At 40.8% G+C, this 19,872-nt stretch overlaps 2 protein-coding genes across 4 annotated transcripts; one reads left to right on the top strand and one right to left on the bottom strand.

Annotated features, from left to right (window-relative positions):
- The first annotated feature begins 2,146 nt into the window (after nucleotides 1-2,146).
- Nucleotides 2,147-7,516, top strand: EXOSC3 (exosome component 3). The gene is made up of 4 exons (XM_072154499.1): nucleotides 2,147-2,474; nucleotides 3,513-3,662; nucleotides 5,175-5,326; nucleotides 7,274-7,516. Exons 1-4 carry the CDS (start codon nucleotides 2,229-2,231, stop codon nucleotides 7,479-7,481), a joined length of 756 nt encoding a protein of 251 aa, XP_072010600.1. The 5' UTR covers nucleotides 2,147-2,228; the 3' UTR covers nucleotides 7,482-7,516.
- A 141-nt stretch (nucleotides 7,517-7,657) lies between these two features.
- TRMT10B (tRNA methyltransferase 10B) lies at nucleotides 7,658-19,183 on the bottom strand. Of its 3 annotated transcripts, none has more exons than XM_072154455.1 (9): nucleotides 19,096-19,183; nucleotides 15,412-15,627; nucleotides 13,430-13,544; nucleotides 12,503-12,630; nucleotides 11,947-12,099; nucleotides 9,635-9,713; nucleotides 9,338-9,405; nucleotides 7,995-8,118; nucleotides 7,662-7,825 (listed from the first exon to the last, which is right to left on the bottom strand). In XM_072154455.1, the coding sequence occupies exons 1-9, from the start codon at nucleotides 19,171-19,173 to the stop codon at nucleotides 7,710-7,712; spliced, it is 1,077 nt and encodes a 358-aa protein (XP_072010556.1). In that variant the 5' UTR covers nucleotides 19,174-19,183; the 3' UTR covers nucleotides 7,662-7,709. The 3 variants fall into 3 exon arrangements, with proteins under 3 accessions (XP_072010575.1, XP_072010556.1, XP_072010565.1); XM_072154464.1 differs by having other exon boundaries at nucleotides 15,412-15,657; nucleotides 19,096-19,174; XM_072154474.1 differs by lacking the exon at nucleotides 15,412-15,627 and having other exon boundaries at nucleotides 7,658-7,825.
- Nucleotides 19,184-19,872: the final 689 nt, after the last annotated feature.

Genomic DNA, 19,872 nt, shown 5'->3' with positions numbered 1-19,872 from the left:
TCACAACTCATCATAAATGCCTACTACTGCAACAACCAAACTTGTCCCCACAGACACAGCGAATGCCAACACCTCAATTTACTGACCCCAAAGAAACTAGATACCAGACTTCCACAGAGGACTCTACACCAAGTCAACTCTGACCTGTCACTACTCTTTCACCGACTCTACACCAAGTCCACTCTCTTACTCTTTACTAAGTCACTACTAGTTCTTACAGTCCCACGAGGCTGTTCAGACTCCCAAAAAAAAGAAAGCTAAACACACACTTGATCAGAGCGGGTCTCCGCTGCACGTGCACAAATTGAGCTCTATACCTCTATGGGCAACCCTATTGGCACCAGTCAAACAGTACTATACACTATGATAATCACAACAGAATATTTCCCACTCTAGCATTGCAGACATCTAAGGGTTACTACTTCCCGTCTCACAGTTTCAGCTAACACCACAGACTGTCTGACCATCCGTCACTGTCCAGTCTGTCCATCACCTTACAAAGTGGTTCTTTGCCAAAAACTCTGAGCTTAGGTTACAGTGAACAACAGTGGCAAATACATAACACAGAGACAGTCTTACCCGGTCCGTCCAACCAGTGAACCAGAAGTGACATATCAAGGTAGACAAGAAAAATTAATATCTTACCCTGAGAGCTCCCTGGTCAGTTCTGTTCACCAAGCTGGCGGGGACCCTTCACGGAGGCTGTCTTGGTGCTGTTGTTGTTGTTTACTTCTAAGCCCACCCAGGAAAGGACGCCAAATATTGTTAGGGATTTTTATGCAGGGCCCCAACAGCCCTCTTGACTTTTGTAAGGTGAGTCCTAATTAACCCTTTGAGGGAAGATGAGATAGCTGCCGGCAGCGAGCTGACAAATGAAAGACACAGTCGGTCTTCCGATGCACTCAAATCAAACTGTTTATTTCAAACAGACACAGCTGTATTTTAGCACATAGAAATCAGCATTTGGGGTGTTGTATGAATGGAGATAAGGTACTTAGATTCTATTGGCCATTATGTTTTTGTACCAGCACATTCTGGGAAAAATGAATAGACCTTGTTTACAGCCATGCTTATCTACACAATGGCTCCTAGAAGCTTCTTCATAACCAAAATAAATAACAAGAATACAGAGGCCCGAAGGACAGTAAGGAATGCCAAGGATATTGTGAAAAGGCAAACAACAGTTTAAGTGAGAAAAATAGCTGAATTAAAACATTTAACTCTATAGCTTCTAAAAGGGAAGCATACCCCCCCAGGGTGGCCGCTGTATCTAAGATGGCGGACAGTAGTCAAGATGGCGTCCGAAACCAGTGCAACCTCCTTAACAATGGCGTTCGGCCCCGTATTCCAGGGAAAGATAGGATATGTCCTATCTTTCTCCCGGCTACAGAACAGTATGGTGCCACATGTATATACGTAAGGGATATGTATAAACGGTTGACGTATATACGGCCGATATATGTCCCCCATAGACGGCATGTCCTATCTTTCACTGTAGTACGGCGCCGTGCGCCATAACTTCCTATGGAGAGGGGGGCAGGGGTGAGCTGCGCTCACCTCCTCCTCTCCCCGTGCGCTGCCATTGCCCGCTACGGTACGGCGGGCAAGGGGAGTGTGAATGCAGCCTTAGCGGCAATCATTTCTAAATCTCCCACCACGCTGTACATGTGTAGATCATTTACATATTGTAAGAAGTTGTGACCGGGGTGAAGAATTCATGGGATATGATCACAGACAGTTGCGTCACAAATGTACTATGAGTAGATACCTGGACAAGAAGGGCTCATTGAGTGCTAATACTAAACATGAGATATTGGGGCCAATAATTCCAATAGAAATTGAGTCAATTGTTGATTTTTTTTTTTTTTACAACTATAAATGTGAATTCTTGTTAATTGAAAATGATGACTGCCCGTGACAATAAGACCCAGCGCCTCACCAGGAACAAAAATGAATACGACACCGGGCCACATTTACTACTACGGGTAGTCCCGTAGTTAGTCCCTAATATCTCCAGTAACACATACTGTAAGGCAGCGCCTGCCTCCTTCGTACGTATGACATTATAGCAGTCAGTCACAGCTATACACAGCACCCTGCATGAAGCGGGCAGTGATGGAACATATTATACACCACACAAGTACGTAACACTCCTCCCACACACGTGACCGGGCGCATGATGATGACGTAGTCGCCTGGTTCTTAGACCCGGCACTCAGTGAGGCAGCATGCTGTCTGTACCGGTGCAGGATGTGCTGGGTGAGGTTGTCTTACCGGGAGACGTGCTCCTGCTGCCGGCGCAGGCTGCGGACGCCCCGCTCTCCCTGTCAGTCGCCTCCAGCGTTACTAAGCGGATGCGAGTGGTCTGTGGCCCGGGGCTGACGCGCCAGGGAGAGGACCTGCAGGTGACCAAATGCGGGCTCCTGAGACACCGGGAGCCGGCCGTGTACTGGGTGGACTCGCATCAGAAGAGGGTATGCACTCCCGTCATTGCCAGCATGTTTTCTCATGTTAGTGATGTACTGTTACACAAGCAGAACGGGTGCAATCCCTATTAGATTGATGGTCTATCAGCGGTACTTGTGGGTCATCACTGATCCTGATATACAATCGGGAACACATCCACTTCATATGCCCATACAATCCCTTAACATAATATTTGTCTTCCAACAGGAGTCTGTTATTCGAGGGAATTACATTTTTAGGGACACAACCTTGTTTGGGTCTTAACGTGTTATACCCAGGTGCAACATGCCCCTGTGTGTGGTAAATAAGGTTATCTGCTCATAGTGCTCAAAACAGTGGTGGCGAACCTATGTCACGGGTGCCAGAGGTGGCACTCGGAGCCCTTTCTGTGGGCACTCAGGCCATCACCAGAGATGACTCCAGGTATCTTTCTACAGTCCCAAACAACCCAGGACTTGCTGTGCACGGAGGTATTTTAAAGTGCCAGTGCTACCTGGGACTACTGGAGGAGTGGAAAGATGTGGACAGATCTGGATTATCATTGTAGCTCCTGCTCCGGCCATGACAATTCTTCCTGTTTATGGGACCCTTGATGGAAGCTATAATGATTGTCCAAATTTCTTCTATTTTCTGCTTTATTGGTGTCCTTAGGGTGCAGCTATCAATGAAAGCTGTGACAGAGAAGGGAGTATAAATCACAAATTACACTTCTGCATTGGCACTTTGCGATAAATAAGTGGGACTTGGTTGTAGTTTGGGCACTCGGTCTCTAAAAGGTTTGCCATCACTGGCTCAGACTATCCCTGCATAGCACAGAAGCAGTGTAACTAATGGGCTCTCCTCATGCATTGCCTACGTCAGGCATGAGAGGGCAGAAACACAAATTTTCAATGTAGATATGCCCTGAAAACTGGCTGACTAGAGATTGTCAGTCGTACAGAAGTGAACGGTTGGTGGTGTTAATTGTAGACCACAGTAATAGGAGATGTGTTGCTATAATGACAGAGTTGCTGTTTTTTAATTGGTTATATGTCATTTTCTTACAGTATGTTCCAGTAAAGGGGGACCATGTCATTGGAATTGTCACTATGAAGTCTGGCGATCTCTTCAAGCTTGACGTTGCAGGCAGTGATCAAGCATCATTATCGTTTTTGGCCTTTGAAGGTGCAACTAAGAAGAACAGACCAAATGTGAAGGTGAGTGACATAAATCTAGCTATACCTCTGGGTGTGATACACCTCCATCATTAGCCTTTATATACAACACTTTCTTAACCCCTTTACACAGAATCCCTTTTTTGATTTTACGTTTTGCTTTTTGCTCCCATTCTCTAAAAATCCTTAACTTTTTTTTTTCATGTAACGAGCTTTATGAGGGCTTGTTTTCTTGTAACCAGGTTACTTCCTAGTGGCAGTTTTTAATTTTCCATGCCGTGTACTGGGCAGCTGGAAAACTATTCCGAAGTTAACTTGATAACAAAACACTTATTTATCATTTGTCTTGTGGACTTTCACTGTGTGCTCCAAATGACACGGGGTTTGCCAATTTACCTCCATGTTTAAATTTAATATTTTTTGGTTAACAGAGCTTGTTTAGGGCTTATTTTTTTATGTGTTGAGTTGTCCTTTCAATTGGTACCATTTTGGCGCACATAACTTTTTTTGATCACTTTTTAGAACATTTTTGTGAAGCCAAATTTTTTTTTTCATAAAATGTGTTCATAATAATGTTTCTGAGTTATTGTACGGTTTGTTACGGACGCGGCGATACCAAATATGTGGGTTTTTTACTTTATACATGTGTATAGGGAATGTTTGTTTAGGGGACTTTATTTAATTCATTTTTATTAAATGTTTTTAACCGTTTTTATTCACTTTTACAGGTTAGCTTGAACAAGCAATCCACTGATCACCTTACACAGTGTAATATAGATGTATTACACTGTGTAATGTAACACACTGCACATGCTCAGTGTGCTACAGCTGGGTCCTGCCAGAAGGCAGGGACCTGGCACACAGAAGAGGATTGTGCAGCCCCGGGCACCGGCAGTCCCGGGGCTGCAATCAGAGCCACGGACCCCCCCAGGAAGCGCCGGGGGAGGAGGGGTGGTCCGATTCTTGTTAAATGCCCCTAGCACGCTGCGGTCAGCGCGACCGTGGAATGTTAGGGGTTAACAGGTTAGAGGCGGGTGTTGGCTATAATATATAGCCGACACCCGTGGTTTCTGGCCAGAAGTTTGATGTAATACTGCATTTTGCGGGAACGCACTTCCCACGATCAGGCTAATGATTTTGTGAGCTACTAGACATGCAGGCAGTTAAATATACTGGATATGGATATTTATCTGCAGCTCATATTTGCAACGATGTCTTTAGCTGTCATTCTAGTAATGTGGCTCACAAAGCCATAAACCCGATGAGTTCTTTATGTTTAATATGACACAAAGCATGTTTCTAGGGGCTCCTGAAGTGACACTGTACCTGCAACCACTAATCTTGACTCATCTTGTGTAAAAATAGGATGAGAAGTGTCATATTTGCTTGACTTTGGGGAGAGCTTTTTTATTTTAGGTAAATGGGTGAGATTTAACATAAGAGGGAATTTTAGAAAGGACCCTAGCTAAACTAGTGCTAGTATTTCAGTGTGGGGAGGTTCTCTTCAAATGCTTTCATAATTAATATTTTCTCAAATATTTCCTTGTGTTGCAGGTTGGAGATTTAGTCTACGGACAATTCATTGTTGCCAATAAAGACATGGAGCCCGAGCTGGCATGCATAGATGGCTCTGGGAAAGCAAATGGAATGGGAGTCATTGGACAGGATGGATTTATGTTTAAGGTTTCTTTGGGACTTGTAAGAAAGTAAGAAACATCACCCTGGTTTTGCACCTACAGTTTTAGGGCTTTGTTGTTCAGATACTGAGAACATAGCTGCTTTTATAATTGGTACCTCCTGTTACACTAAACTGTAATGGTCTATATAGTAAGAATTGTTGCACAGTGGAAACCCTGAAGGAATGTTTAGGTACAAGAATAAACTAAATCCAAATAAGAATGTTACAACCTATTGCTGCAGTACTGGATAGCATCTCTGCCTTATGTTACTATTACTGCAGAACACTTGACATTTTTGCGCAGTGTAAGATTATTCTTTTATTAAGAAAAAAAAATTAGTCGGGGGCACCATGAATTCCTGCCAACAATTTTTAGTAAAATAGATAAAAACAAATATACATAGACCCAGGACCCCAGCACTGCAAGGCTGTAGTGCTTACCACCGAGCCACCATGCTGCCCATAACGTATTACATACTATAGTGTGTATTATTGCAGAAATCCAATGGGTATTATCTGTCACACGTGAGGCTTCTAGCCATTTGGTTAGAAGCCCATTTATTTAGGATTGGTTTTAAGGTTCTAGTAAATTTCCCTTTAGACTCTTATAATAATACAACCATGAAAGTGAATTGTAGTAAGACCTTTTGAGACAGGCCATATTAAAGCCCTCTGCACACAAATAAATGTATGTATATGTGTGTGTGTGTTTTTCCATGTGCAAGCTGGTTCATAACTTTTATTTTATATGGCTACCACATAGTGACATTGACTTTGATGGTAAATACGGTCATTCATTTGAGTGGCTGTATTTCCGAACGTAGGGTGTGTGAACCAGGCAACTGCATAACAAAAGATGGAGCATCTCTCTGCCCTCTCTTCACTTGAAATCCAGCACTGCCAAGCACATGTTGTGTGCAATGAGCTGAACTCCTTTGCCTAGTGTGCTGTATTTTTAATCTCAACATAATTTTTATTTATATAGTGTCATATTCCGTAGCGCTTTACAAATAAAATGCTACTTTAGATTAGTCATATGGAACAATAGGACTGATTGCCCTGCTCGCAAGAGCTTGAAGTCTGATGATTATAAGGGGAGGACGACACAGGATAGGTTAGTAAAGAGGGAGTTGAAATTTCATGCAATAAGTGAGTGTGATAGGCCTGCCTAAAGAGATTGGTTTTAAGAGCATGTTTGAAACTGTGGCGGTTGGGGCATTAGTCTGATAATCTGGGGAAGGTGATCCAGAGAACTGGTGCAGCTTAGAAGTCCTGGAGACGTGCACGAGAGGTTCGAATTAAGGAAGAGTTTAATCTAACATCACTGGTAGATCCAAGTTCATGGGTTGAGCGATAGACTGAGATGACAGAAGAGAGAGAGGGAGGTGCAGCATTATGCAGAGCTTTGCGGATGAGGGTTATGATTTTAAGCTGTATTTAGGAGACGGGCCAACAGTGCAGTGACTGGGGGGGGGGGGGGGGGTGTGTGGAGGATGGTGAATACTAAGTTTATTTTTCTTATATACTCAAGTATAAGCAGAGTGTCACTTTCTCCAATGTACATTTAAGGCCTTTACACAGTTTAATGCATATTGTATATAGAAGGAATTGTTCTGCATTATTGAAACTTTTTTTATGCCTGCAAACAAGATGGTCCCTTTATCTGGTCAGTGCCCTCTTTACGCTGCATCTTTGTGTTTCCCAGCCTTGACTAAAGGCGCATAGTTTCTTCTGCATCAGGAACATAAAGTTCTGGTGTTTCTAGTGATGGTAACTGCTTTTACTTTTTTAACATCACATTATTGGCACAATCCTGATGCCTCCATTTGCAATGGCTCACATGTAGGCTTCCCAGCTGCTTTGGCCCAAAATCTGAAAATGTAGGAGCTAAATCATATTTAAGCATTGGGAAGGGAAAAAAGATCAATTGATCATGTGTATCATCTGATGACTAATTGTATTTTTTTTATTACAGGCTTTTAACCCCTCAAAATGACATTATTCAAGAACTCATGAATGTTTTCCCAATGGAGTTGGTCATTGGCATGAATGGAAGAATTTGGATTAAGGCTAAAACCATCCAACAGACTTTGATTGTAGCCAATATCTTGGAAGCTTGTGAATACTTAACCACAGCACAGAGGAAACAAGTCTTTGCTAAATTTTCTGATAATGTACAATGAATGGTGTAAATCTTTTAATAAATATTTTGTTACTATACTTGTGTACAGTTCTTTCTAATGACTGTCCTGAGTCATTTTCCATCATATGTTAATGTATGGTTTTGCTTTTGTTTAACTTTGTTTTAATGAAAGCCAATTTTATTTTTCTAAAATCCATTTCCTGTAAAATATTATTTCTTTAAACTATAACACATAAAAATATTAGCTGTAAAACTATTCGAAATAGGATTAATTTTCTGGTATAATTTCATCTGGAAGAACAAAGCCTTTTCCTGGTGACACTCCAGCTCTCAGCGCTTCAGGCCAGCTTCGTGTTTCACAGTAAGTACATAAAATGTCGAACACTGGAACAGAGAAATGTAACTTATCTATTGGGAAGTGATTTAAAGATGATTAAAGTTTGTTTAAAGGAGTGAAGTGGCTGAAACTTAATTCTACCAGCAAGTAAATATGGTGAAGCTACAAATATATTTACTTCCCTTCTGTGTGAAGACCACATGAACATTAACTCACCATTATTGATAGCTAGTATCTCAGAATGATAGTTTTTCACATTGTCCTTTTTAATCATGTATTCCTGTATTGGTAGTCGAGCAGTTTGCAGATTATTCCCTTTAGCTTTTTGATAGGTTACTTTCTAAAAAGGAAAATAAAATGTATACAAATAATAAAATAGCCGCCACACTCAAAGCAGTAGCTTTATTTCAGTGCTTTGTACACAAAGTAAATACAGACAAGGCCCCTTTCACACACATGTAAGCTTTGCCCGGGCCGACTCGAGTACAGGAGGGCGGTTGCTCCTCATCCCTCTACTCTCCACAGAGCCATGCAAACAATTTCTGGCAAAAGATAGAGCACACTATCTTTTTCCCCAGGTACAGTGAAACACGTTGTACTCTCCTTATTGTGGGCAATGCACTTATATGCGATCTGTACAAATGGTAGCTAGCAAATGGCCACCATATAACGCATATGCGTTATTGTGAAAGGGGCCTTAGCACACACACTGTGCATGATAGTGATATGTTATGGAAGTCCACGCTTCTCTGTGAAGCAGCAGTGCCAAATTATCATTAGTGTTGGGGCTGCTGTTATGCATGGAAGAAGGGACTCCATACATCATATATATCACTATGATGAATGGAGTCCTGTCCCCTGCACTATTGTTGGTCCATGAAATCCAACCAATGCAGTTTATTTTTCACAGACCAACCACAGTCATGTGCGAAACTATGCTTAGAATGGGGTTGTAAATATGGTGGGGGTTTGACACCTAGTACCCCTATCGATCAGCCACTTGAAGCTTCAGCAGTGCTTTGGTGAGAACCTTTTTGGAGGCCTGCAATGTCACACCCATTAGTCACATTGCCTTTATGCATCTCTATCCCATTCTAGAGAAGCGACCATAGTATTTGAAAGATAGCTTCGGTCTATTCTCTGATCACGAAGCATGGCACCATAAGTTATTTAGAGGTAAGGTTGGGGTACAGAGAAACTTATAAGGACAGTTGATCAATAAAAAAAAACCTGTTTAAAGCCCAGTTTACAACGCCAATGGGTCTTCAGTTGTTTTCTTCAGGTATTTGGAGTCAAAACCAGGGGTGGCTGAACACACACAACAAGTGCATGTCTTTCCTTTGACTAGAGGTAAAATCTATTGAGAAGACTGTTCTGTCTTTTCCACCACTCCTGGTTTTGGCTCACAATAACTGAAGAAGAAACAGATATAAACTGGACCTACCCCTGTATGTCATGCACACTTTGCCACCAAGCTGCTACTCATCATGTAGAATAAGGCTACTGCTTCCAGTACTCTCTGTAATATATGTTTACATATTTTTGTAAAAATAACACACCTTCTGAACACTTTCATCCACGAGGCCTCCAACAATATATATTTTTGTGGGATCAATGTCTTCCAGGACTTGAAAGATAAACAGGATGGGGTTTATTTTCTTTGTTTTGAAAATATTTAAAATTAAGCTGTACAAATGAAGTTGAAAATATGCAAATCTAATGAAATATGGAGCTTAGGGTGAAAAAAGTGTTGAGCATGACTCCGATCGTTCATGGCCACATGAACATCTAAAACATCTAAAACCAAAATATGGTAGGTCATTCATCCTACTGCAGAATATTAAAGTCTCTCTTACCATTCTCTGAGTCTGGAGTTAGATAAATGATAGTCTCTAATGGAAACAGATCAAGAAAACTGTCTTCTGTGAATTCAACCTAAAAATAGAAATTCAAAATTTCTATGGCTTGAAAAAAGAATTATCTGTTAAAACTGTTGTCCGAGTTATTATTGTTATTTTTTTTTTTACTGGCCCTGTGATAAAAAGGCGTACTTTCCTTGTGTTCCCTCCAATGGCGCAGTTTCCAGTCTGTGATGTATTGCAGTTGTCAGGTGACTTCTGCAGCCAATCCGCTGGTGAGAAGTGGTCACATGCCTGCCGCAGGAAATCACAGACTGTAAGCTGCATATATGGATCGTCTCGGAAAAGCAAGGCAACATCACTTAGCAAAGCAAACAAAGAAAACAGCATGTACATGTTAGCAAGTAAGAGCTCAAAGCAAGATGTAATATGTAGTTCTAAAACTCTTAAATAGGGGGGTTATAGAAGGATATACCCTACTCAAAAAGGGAACACCCAAATGATACATCCTAGATCGGAATGAATTAAATATTCTCACTGAATACTTTTTTCTGTACAAAGTTGAATGTGCTGACAACAAAATCACACAAAAAATGTATTAACCAATGGAGGCCTGGATTTGTAGTCACTCACAAAACTAAAGTGCAAAAACACACTACAGGGAGATCCAACTTTGAGGTAATGTCAATTAAACAAGACAAAATGAGGCTCAGTATTGTGTGTGGCCTCCACGTGCCTGTATGTCCTCCCTACAAAGCCTAGGCAACCCCCACAAGTGGCTCAGGTAGTGCAGCTCATCTAGGATGGCACATCAATGCGAGTTGTGGCAAGAAGGTTCGCTGTGTCTGTCAGCCTAGTGTCCACAGGCTAAAGCCGCTACCAGGAGACACGGAGGGGGCCGTAGGAGGGCAACAACCCAGCAGCCCTACTGCTATCTCCGCCTTTCTGCAAGGAGGAACAGGAGGAGCATATCTACAAACACCAGCCCTTTGCAGCCCAGAAAGGGAAGATTAGGGACACTAAAACACCGGTTCATAAGGATCTGTAGTTGTTTAGTGTCTTAAAACTTCCGGATAGGTTCCCTAGAGAGTTCTCAGCACTTACAAGCAATCAGTACTGTACCTGGGTTTAATTTGTATAGTAGATGGAGGAACAGAAAACACTGATTGCTGCTCTCACATAGAGGTGATGAAAAGTGCTTATTGATACCTTATACAGTTCTTCTAAGTGTTTTATAAGCATATTTTTAAATCGTGTAAAATTCTTATAAATGTATATCTGAATATACATTCAGAGATCTAGTTTTGCCTCTAAGCCAGACCTCTTGGTCTATGTACATTCATACAGCACGTGGCCACAGCGGTCTCATACTGTCATGGTAGCTCTGTGACAGGAGTCGTGCTGCCAATAATGTGACTGCTGCATTCACCCAGGTCTCATACCATAACTTCATTATCAGAGATCAGGACGACCAACAGCAAGGCAGCGCGGGATTCCTCGGGGTAAAAAGGATGAGTGAGCTATGATTTTTTTTTTTTTCTTCCTAGGCTGTTTGCATGGCTTTAAAAGAATTACAAACCCCTTTAAAGGAGATATCAGCAACGACTGCCATTGGTAACCAAGAATACAAGTGCATAAAAAAAAAAATCTATGCAGATTGTCATATTGTTAAGAAATGTACTGTCACCCCTTTCATTTGTTGACATATGCAAGGGTGACATACTCAGACACTTCTGATATATTATTGGTTTATGCAAAGTGAATAAACAAAACCTAGTTATTTAAAAGGTTATATACACTCCAAATGGGAAAAATAGGACTGCATACAATCCTATTTTTCTTGTCAAAATTGTGACATTTAGGATTGCTGACCTAACACATCCTTTAACAGAGTTGGGAACAGAGCCTAAACTGTAAGTAGATACAGGTCAGGAATGAAAACAGGCACAGAACTTAAATGGATTGTCCAGCCACTAAAAAATTAAAGTTTTACCCTGTCCACAAGATAACTTGCTGATATAGGTGGATCATTAGAACAGGGATCTGTTTTATTCGAAACGAACAGAATAAGCCAGTGGCATATATGCCCTGCTGCTCTATTCAACTCTATGGCACTAACAGAAATAGTACTTTGTCCATGCCATAGGCAGTGAATGGATCAGCAGTGTGTCTGACCAACCACTCCATTCGTTCCGAGTAAAATGGCATTCTTGTGGTCCATGGGAGTCCCCCAATTGGTAAATACACTTTACATATGCATTTAAAAAAGAAAAATCAATAAAAAATAGTTTTAATTCAAAGAGACTTACAAGATAATTGACAAATCCGTCATTCATTCTCACACATTCATCATATAAAGGACTGTTTTGTACAAAACCTGTCAGGTACAGCCAAAATGGTTTTGCAGCTTTCTTGTTCGACCCATAAAGTCTTCTGATTTGAGCAGCGAGTCGACTTAGCTCCTAAAAGTTCAAAAAATAAACAAAGTTACTGAATCACACAAGAAATGAATACTATACTATAAATTAAAAGTTGTAGCTACATATAGACAATGAGCTCAACAAGCATTTTGTAAACTAGAGAGAAGGCTGTGATCTGCTCTGTAAAGCAGCTGGAGGTCTAGTGTGATATAGTGGATATGCGTGTTGTCAGTCTTCTTGATACAATTTCAGCCCTCACTAGCAAACTCAGTACCTGCTGAGATTATCATTTATATAGTTCCTATAGCTACAATAGAAAACAACATATTTCACTGGAGTTTCCCCCACTTTGAATTTTATAAAGCTGTGTACATATTCCAGTTTTCTCGAGTAGTAAAAAGAATAAAATTCAGCAAAATCAAAAAGAATACAAAGCTGGTGTTACCTTCTTACTCATGTGATCAGTCATACTTAGGTCAATGCAAAGTCTAGGACCAGAATCTTTTGCTTCTAAGAGGCGTTCTTTGGTTATAGCTTTTAAAAACTTTTTGCTGTGCTGCTGGTGGTTATTGCCTGGAACAAAATAGATAAAAAGAAAGGCAGGGCTCACTTAGTGTGCTTGTCACTATATAAATATATTGGATAAAGTGAGGGTGATTCATAAATACTGTCCAACGTAAGTCATCCTGCGATCTCTACATCTAAAGCTCTACTTTGTGTCTACAAGGCATGTCCGGCACACACACAAATATCCAAAGACTGGATGTAATCAAAGAGTCTCCTTTTCCCACGGATCCACATATATTTTCTATACTAGGAGTCAATGGAAGGCATGTACTACAGGCAGTCCCGGCTTACATACAAGATAGGGTCCGTAGGTTTGTACTTAAGTTGAATTTGTATGCAAGTCAAAACTGTATATTTTATAATTGTAGATCCAGACAAAAAAAAAAATTTCGCCCCAGGGACAATTGGAGTTTCTAAATTTTTTGCTGTAATTGGACCAAGGATTGTTAATAAAGCTTCATTACAGACACTTTACAGCTGATCATTGCAGTCTGGAACTATAGTAAAGCATCCAGAGAGCTTCACCAGAGGTCATAGTGGGCAGAGGGGTCCGTCTTTTACTATGGGTCGTCTATAAGTCGGGTGTCCTTAAGCAGGGGACCGCCTGTAATATACTGTCTATATTTTAATCTAAATGTTACAGAGAGACTAATACATTTATAATCAAAATATAAATCCTCAATTATTGCAACACAAATAATGATAAAACACAATTCAAATACAATTCTAAGAACATCAAACCACAGTATGTGGAACAAAACCCAGTAGGACAAAGAAAACCCTTTATAAGAATAAGGCGAATTACCTGCATTGGCATCCTGACAATGTTTAGCTTTTCTTCTCTCTTTTTCCTGCCTTCTTTTACTTTTTTTGGCGGCAACTATTTTTTCCCAATGTCTCTGTTTTCTCATTACATTTTTCTGAAATATAAAAAAGTATGATTTGGGTAAAAAAATATCACAGTCCTCCAGGTGTGACTCCGAGAACTTCTTGAAAGGCCATGTGACATAATTAATGCATTACATAAATATTTAATATTACAGATCTATAGCTTCTAACAAAAAAAAAAAAAAAAAAACTTGAGTCAAGATACCAGTAAATATGACATGGTGGCAACTGAGAACAGTGATTGGCTGCTACAGTCACATACTGCCTGACATGTCATGAACAAAGAGTGTTAGGAGACCACCAGTAGCAGCTGTTTCTGGTTACTAGTGAGTAGTGTGTTTGTTTTATTTTTAGCTTTTTTGCAGAAGCCCCCTTAAAGACCATGTTCCTTTAATTTGAAAAATACAGAACCTTAAAAAGACTCTATTTAAAGTGAACCTGACACCAGGAATGTCATTTTTAGATGGTGACAGGCAGATTGGCAAGAAGCCAGATAAAATTAAATTAGGTTTAGGGGTTCTCACAAAGTCACTCAGGCATGCAACTCGTAGATCAGAGGCAGTATCTGATTTTAATGTCATCTTCTCATTTTTTTCCTATGTCTTGCCACCTACATTTGTTAAGAAGGAATTCATCCCCTAATAAGGCTACATTTACACAATCGTATGGGGGACGTATATAACGGCGTCGTATATATACGTCCCCCATACACCGCAATGGCCTCACGGCCGGTACGGGAGCGGTACAGAGCCGCTACCGCTTCGTTCCCCGTAGAAAGATAGGACATGGCCTATCTTTCAACGGAATACGGCGCCGGGCTATATGTGAGGCTATAAAGAGGGGCGGGGTGAGCAGCTACTCCTCCTCTCCCCGACACTGCCGTGTGCCCGCCGTGCTACGGTACGGCAGGCAACAGTAGTGTGGATGTAGCCTTATGGAATCTTAGTGTATCTGCACACTAATCATTACGCATTTATCAGAAACCAGTCGTGGCTGTAGCTCAAGCTATGCATTGAGAAGTTTGGTTTCTCCCCAATTATCCATAGCAATAAGTCACAAGTTACTTATTTGCTGCGGTTCAGAAATTGGGATTATTTTACCCCTTACGAATGCCCTTACAAATGGGCAAGAAGAGGGCCATGCTGGGTAATGGGAGGGACTGGCATAGAATTGTCCGGCCGCAAAACCAAACGTATCATGAGGAAGGAGCCTCCTGATTTATCTGGCGCGGTGAGAGCTGGGGTTTGCATTGTGGACAACATATGATAAAACCCTCCCAAAGTGTGAATGGGATGGTCAATAATCCCACACACTACAATGCTACTGCATTAAGCAAATACGCAATGTGTGCAGGTCATGTATGCTCCGCTGAGGGTGCGTTCACACGTTGCAGTTAAAACTGCATCGCAATCAGCTTTGAGGTGGTTTTAGGTGCAGTTTTGTCAATTGAACAGGTGAAAGACATGAACTGAACGAGTGAATTTGATTTTGAAGGAGAAACCTGCTCCACAAATGTAATTCACTCGTTCAGTTCATGTCTTTCACCTGTTCAATTGACAAAACTGCACCTAAAACGACCTCAAAGCTGATTGCGATGCAGTTTTAACTGCAACGTGTGAACGCACCCTGAGGCTTCTTTGTAAGGAATATGCGCATATGTTTTCTTTCCTGAAAAAGCTATTTACAGTTTCTTACCCATCATATATATTTGGTAATGTAGACAGATTGCAGTGGCATATGTGTATAACATACTCCAAGTATACCCGTGTGTGTCAAACATACAGCCCTGAAATAGGGAGCAGTTACAAACATCACCAAGTGCTATTTGACATGGATTATAATAGAAATACGGGCTGCATACCAGATCTGGCCAAAACATCGTGATAGGTATACACTTACCGAACCACAATCTTCATTTTCCTCAAAGCGTAACCCATCCCGGTTACTGTCCAAATCAATATCAATTAAAGAAAGATGATCCAATAAAGAGGTCATATCTTCAGGTATTTCTTTTCTGCCGTCTGCCATTTCTATCTCTTCTTCTCCTGTATAAGGTGCTGTCTCAATTAAACTATTGTCTTCGGCCAACTTCATCATGTCCACACTGAATGCTGCCTATTACAAGAGACTGGTACTCAGAATAGTCTAGTAAAATATAAACAGTATATTACATAGCATCCATTAAAGGAAATCTCCCATTTGCTTTTATGCATTATGAACCAAACATACCTTGAGAATGCCTTAGCTACACTGATGCAGAAACATACCTTGTTTAACCCCTTAAGGACGCAGCCATTTTACAGCTTAAGGCTCAGCCCGATTTTTTGGATTCTGACTTGCTTCGCTTTATATGGTTATAACTTTTGAACACTGTTACTTATCAAAACGATTCTGAGATTGTTTTTTCCCCACATGTTGTACTTCATTTTAGTGGTAAATTTTGGCAGATAAGTTTTGCGTTTATTTACAAAAAAAAGAAAATATGATGAATTTTTTGAAAAATTTGCCATTTTCGAAATTCTAAATCATCACGTTTTCAGGCAGATAGATTTACCAGCTAAATAAGTTGCTGAATAACATTTCCCATTTGTCTACTTTACATTTTCATAATTTCTGAAATATCTGGATAATTTATTTTGACGTCACGCGGCTTACAAATAGAATATCGCTTTTCCGGATTTTCAGAATTGACTATTTTGGGGATAAATACAGTTTTGAATGAAATTTTACATATTTAGCATCAAAACCCCCTATATAATCTACCCATTTTCAAATCTGCACCCCTCAAGCTATCAGAAACAGCTTTTACGAAGATTGTTAACCCCTTGAGATCTTCATAGTAATTGAATCAAAATGGAGGTGAAATTTAGAATGGTCATATTGTTCCCTTATACGTTCATTTAGCACCAAAATTTACACATTTTCAAAATATAAAAAGAGAAAACCCACCATACAATTTGTTCTGCAATTTCTCCTGAGTACAAAGACCCCCCACATGTGGCTGTTACTTGTTTTATGGGGGCACAGCGAGGCGCAGAAGGGAAGGAGGGCGCTGCAGCTGCCAGGATTTTAGTTTCCTCATTGGCCCCTTTTGAAGGCTCTAAAATTTTCGCTTTTTCGTTATTGGGGCCATGTGACTGCATTTTTTTTGCGGGATGAGATGCTTTTTCCATTGTTACCATTTTGGGGTTGGTATCACCTATTGTTGAAAATTTAGGAACTTTTTTTGAGGGCAGGAGTAGAAAAGCATCAATTCTGTACTGGATTTTTGACTTTTTTTTTTTTGGTGTTCACCGTATAGACTAATAGTCATGTTATCTTTATTCTATGGGTTGATACGATTACGGGGATACCAGACATGAATATATTTTCTTACGTTTTACTAAATTTGTCAAACAAAACCCTAATGTGGGGAAAAATCTATAATTTTTGTATTGCCATCTTCCAAGTGGCATAACTTTGTTACGTTTTTGGCTACGGAGCTGGTTGATGGCTTGTTTTTTGCGGGACATGTTGTACTTTGCACCAGTATCATGTCTGAGTACATATGGTTTTTTGGTCGCATTTTATATCATTTTTTGTGGGATTGAAAAGGTAAAAATCATAATTTTTGGAGGGTTTATAACAGTTTTTTTTTACGGCGTTTATCGTGGGGGTTCAATAATGATTTACTTTTATTCTACGGGTTGTTACGGACGCGGTGATACTATATATGTGGGGTTTGTGTTATGATTTAGACTTTTTTTTTGAGTTATATGTCTCTTTATATGTTTTGGGGTTTGGGGCATTTTTAGTGATTTATGACTTTATTTTTTTATTGAATAACTTTTTTTTTTTTACTTTTTCACTTTTATACCATGGGACATGAAGAAGCAATCTTCTGATTGCTTCTTCATGATAATATTCTGCAATACTCATGTATTGCAGAGTATTATCAGTGTCAGCCTATGCACTTGCATAGGCTGGCACTTTGCCAGTAAGATGACGTCACAGACGCCATCTTACTGGCAATTCTTGCTAGTAACTCTGGGGTCCAGATCGGACCCCAGAGTTACTATAGCAACGATCGGCGCCCCCCGAAAACGGTTCGGGGGGGCCGATCGTGGGGGAAAGACCCCCCAGATTCTTGTTAGATGCCGCGGTCGCGCTGACCGCGGCATCTAACGGGTTAAGCACCCGCGATCGGAGACAACTCCGATCGCGGGTGTTACACTGGGGTGCCGGCTATTAGTTACAGCCGGCACCCCGTGTTTCCCGATGCCGGTTCGGCTCTGATCCAGAGCCGAGCCGGCATAGGAGCCGTGGCGGATATATCCGCCACTGAGCGCTAAGTCACTGCGCTCCGTGGCGGATATATCCGCCGCGGAGCGTGAAGGGGTTAATACCTGAATTGAGTGGTTTTGCTGAAAAAAACAATCATAAAATAATGAGGCTCTGTTGCTCCTGTGCCTGCCCCGTGTTTCTTCTCTTACCCCGATTATGCACTGCTTCAGAGAACGCTGTATTCACCGTGTTGTCCCTGACAGGCAGAAGTAATCAATCACTGCATCATCGCCCAGCTGCAGCTGTAGGAGTCATCCAACTCAGGTTGGTTAGTCCTGTCTGGACAGTTAAGGAAGCCCTGTGAAACATGGCAGGCAGTATGCACCCAGCTTTCCCAAGGTTCTGAATTTTACAATTGTTTTTTGAGCAAAACCACTCGGATCAGGGATTAAACAAAATATGTTTCTGCATCAGTGTCGCTACAGCATTCTCAAGGTATGTTTGGTTCCTAAAATCAAATAGTAGGTTTTCTTTGAAGTCTCCATGAAAGACTCATCCAAATGGGTGCGCGATTTCAGCAATTTCACAAGGAAGGTCAAGTTGTTTAGTTTTTTCAGTCATAGAAAAAAGTGGGTCCGTCTCTACCTTCCAATAAAAATCTTTCAGACGTAAATTTTGACACAGCTTTGCAGCGTGACTAAAGCCTAGTTTATGCTCTCATGATACATGTGATAAATAGACACTGTTTTCGCTCTTGATTCTTTTCTGGGTGGTATAGCCTGCATATAGCAGAATTCTATGACAATGACAACCATGAAGGACAGATTTATTAACTCAGATAAATGTAAATGCCATTAAAACAAATTCATTTAGTCAGGCCTATCACACTCGCTAACTGCATGCAAATTTAGCTCTTGTGAGCAGGGCCCTGACTGCTATTGTTCCATATGACTGTTTGTGTTCTGTAATGTAATATTATATTTGTATATGTCCTCTAGGATTTGTGAAGCACTGCAGAATTTGATGTCGCTCTATAAAGATTATTAGTAACATTTAGGCAACTTTCTTTCAAGAGGTGCCAGAACTAAAATAGCAAGACTTCATCTGTTTGCACAGTATTGCTGGAGAGCTGCTACCTTCCTCATGTATTTGCTATGGTCTAATATAAATAGCTATGATGAGAGAGTGGAATGAGAAAAATAGATGCAGATAACTAGACAATGGATCTGCAGATAGAAAACAATGATCGATATGATAATCAACAAAGGTAAACATTGTAATAAATAGAGATATGATATATACATGAGACATAATACTCACAGATACAGCAGCCGGCAGGATACACGCTGGATAAATGCTACTTCCTACTGAATGGAAAGAGACCTTCAATGACGTCATGGTCACGTGACTAGGCCTGTGTGGGAGGAGCCGCCGCCATTATAAAGAGCTGGTTTATGCACATGTATTGTGGCTGCAGCAGTGCTGTGAGCTTACACTGGGTAGGGTGATGAGGGTTGGGAGAGAAGGGGGACCGGAGGGGGACAGCTGTGTACATTTTGGGTGCAGACTGCAGAAAAGGATGACAAGCAGCCTCTATAGGAAGCATTAGGGTGCAAACTTAGAAGGAGGGGAAGATGGCTTTGTGAGCAAGAGGGGGGCATGGGTAGTATGTGACGGGCAGACATGTTGTCACAATGTGGATGAAATGCGTATAATAAGTTTGTTGTGAATTAAAAAATATTTTTTAAGTGGAGCACTGTAAATGCAGCACTGGCATTATGTGTGACCCAAAACGTATGTACAAACTGTTTTTTGTTTTTTTTTTTAGATGCAAAAATGCCCATCGCAACTTTTTGGGTCTAATTGCCCCCATTGATTTTAATAGGAAACAGTTATCTCGAACAGTAAACTGGCTTTGAGAGCACAAAAAATAGAATGTCCTAATTTTTTATGTTTTGCAGCCCGGTCTCTATCTGTGGGAATGTAAAAAAAAAAAAAAAAAAAGCAGGCTGCATACATTGTTGTCCACCACATGTGGACTATTTTTGCAGTGGGTTGCTCACAAGGCCAGGTCACTTGGGTATACGGCACATTTAT

The sequence above is a fragment of the Engystomops pustulosus genome, chromosome 1 (assembly GCF_040894005.1).
Source record: "Engystomops pustulosus chromosome 1, aEngPut4.maternal, whole genome shotgun sequence".
Taxonomy (NCBI): Eukaryota; Metazoa; Chordata; class Amphibia; order Anura; family Leptodactylidae; genus Engystomops; species Engystomops pustulosus.
This window is presented reverse-complemented; position numbering and strand designations above follow the sequence as displayed.

Bases quoted from the DNA above. Each gene is read 5' to 3' on its own strand.
- TRMT10B (XM_072154455.1), bottom strand. From the start codon at position 19,173: ATGACGTCATTGAAGGTCTCTTTCCATTCAGTAGGAAGTAGCATTTAT. The intron at 13,545-15,411 runs GTAAGTGTATAC...TTTATATTTCAG, and splicing joins AAAATGAAGATTGTGGTTCG to AAAAATGTAATGAGAAAACA. The intron at 7,826-7,994 runs GTGAGTTAATGT...TCTCTGTTCCAG, and splicing joins GATACTAGCTATCAATAATG to TGTTCGACATTTTATGTACT.
- EXOSC3 (XM_072154499.1), top strand. From the start codon at position 2,229: ATGCTGTCTGTACCGGTGCAGGATGTGCTGGGTGAGGTTGTCTTACCG. The intron at 2,475-3,512 runs GTATGCACTCCC...ATTTTCTTACAG, and splicing joins TGGACTCGCATCAGAAGAGG to TATGTTCCAGTAAAGGGGGA. The intron at 5,327-7,273 runs GTAAGAAACATC...TTTTTATTACAG, and splicing joins TCTTTGGGACTTGTAAGAAA to GCTTTTAACCCCTCAAAATG.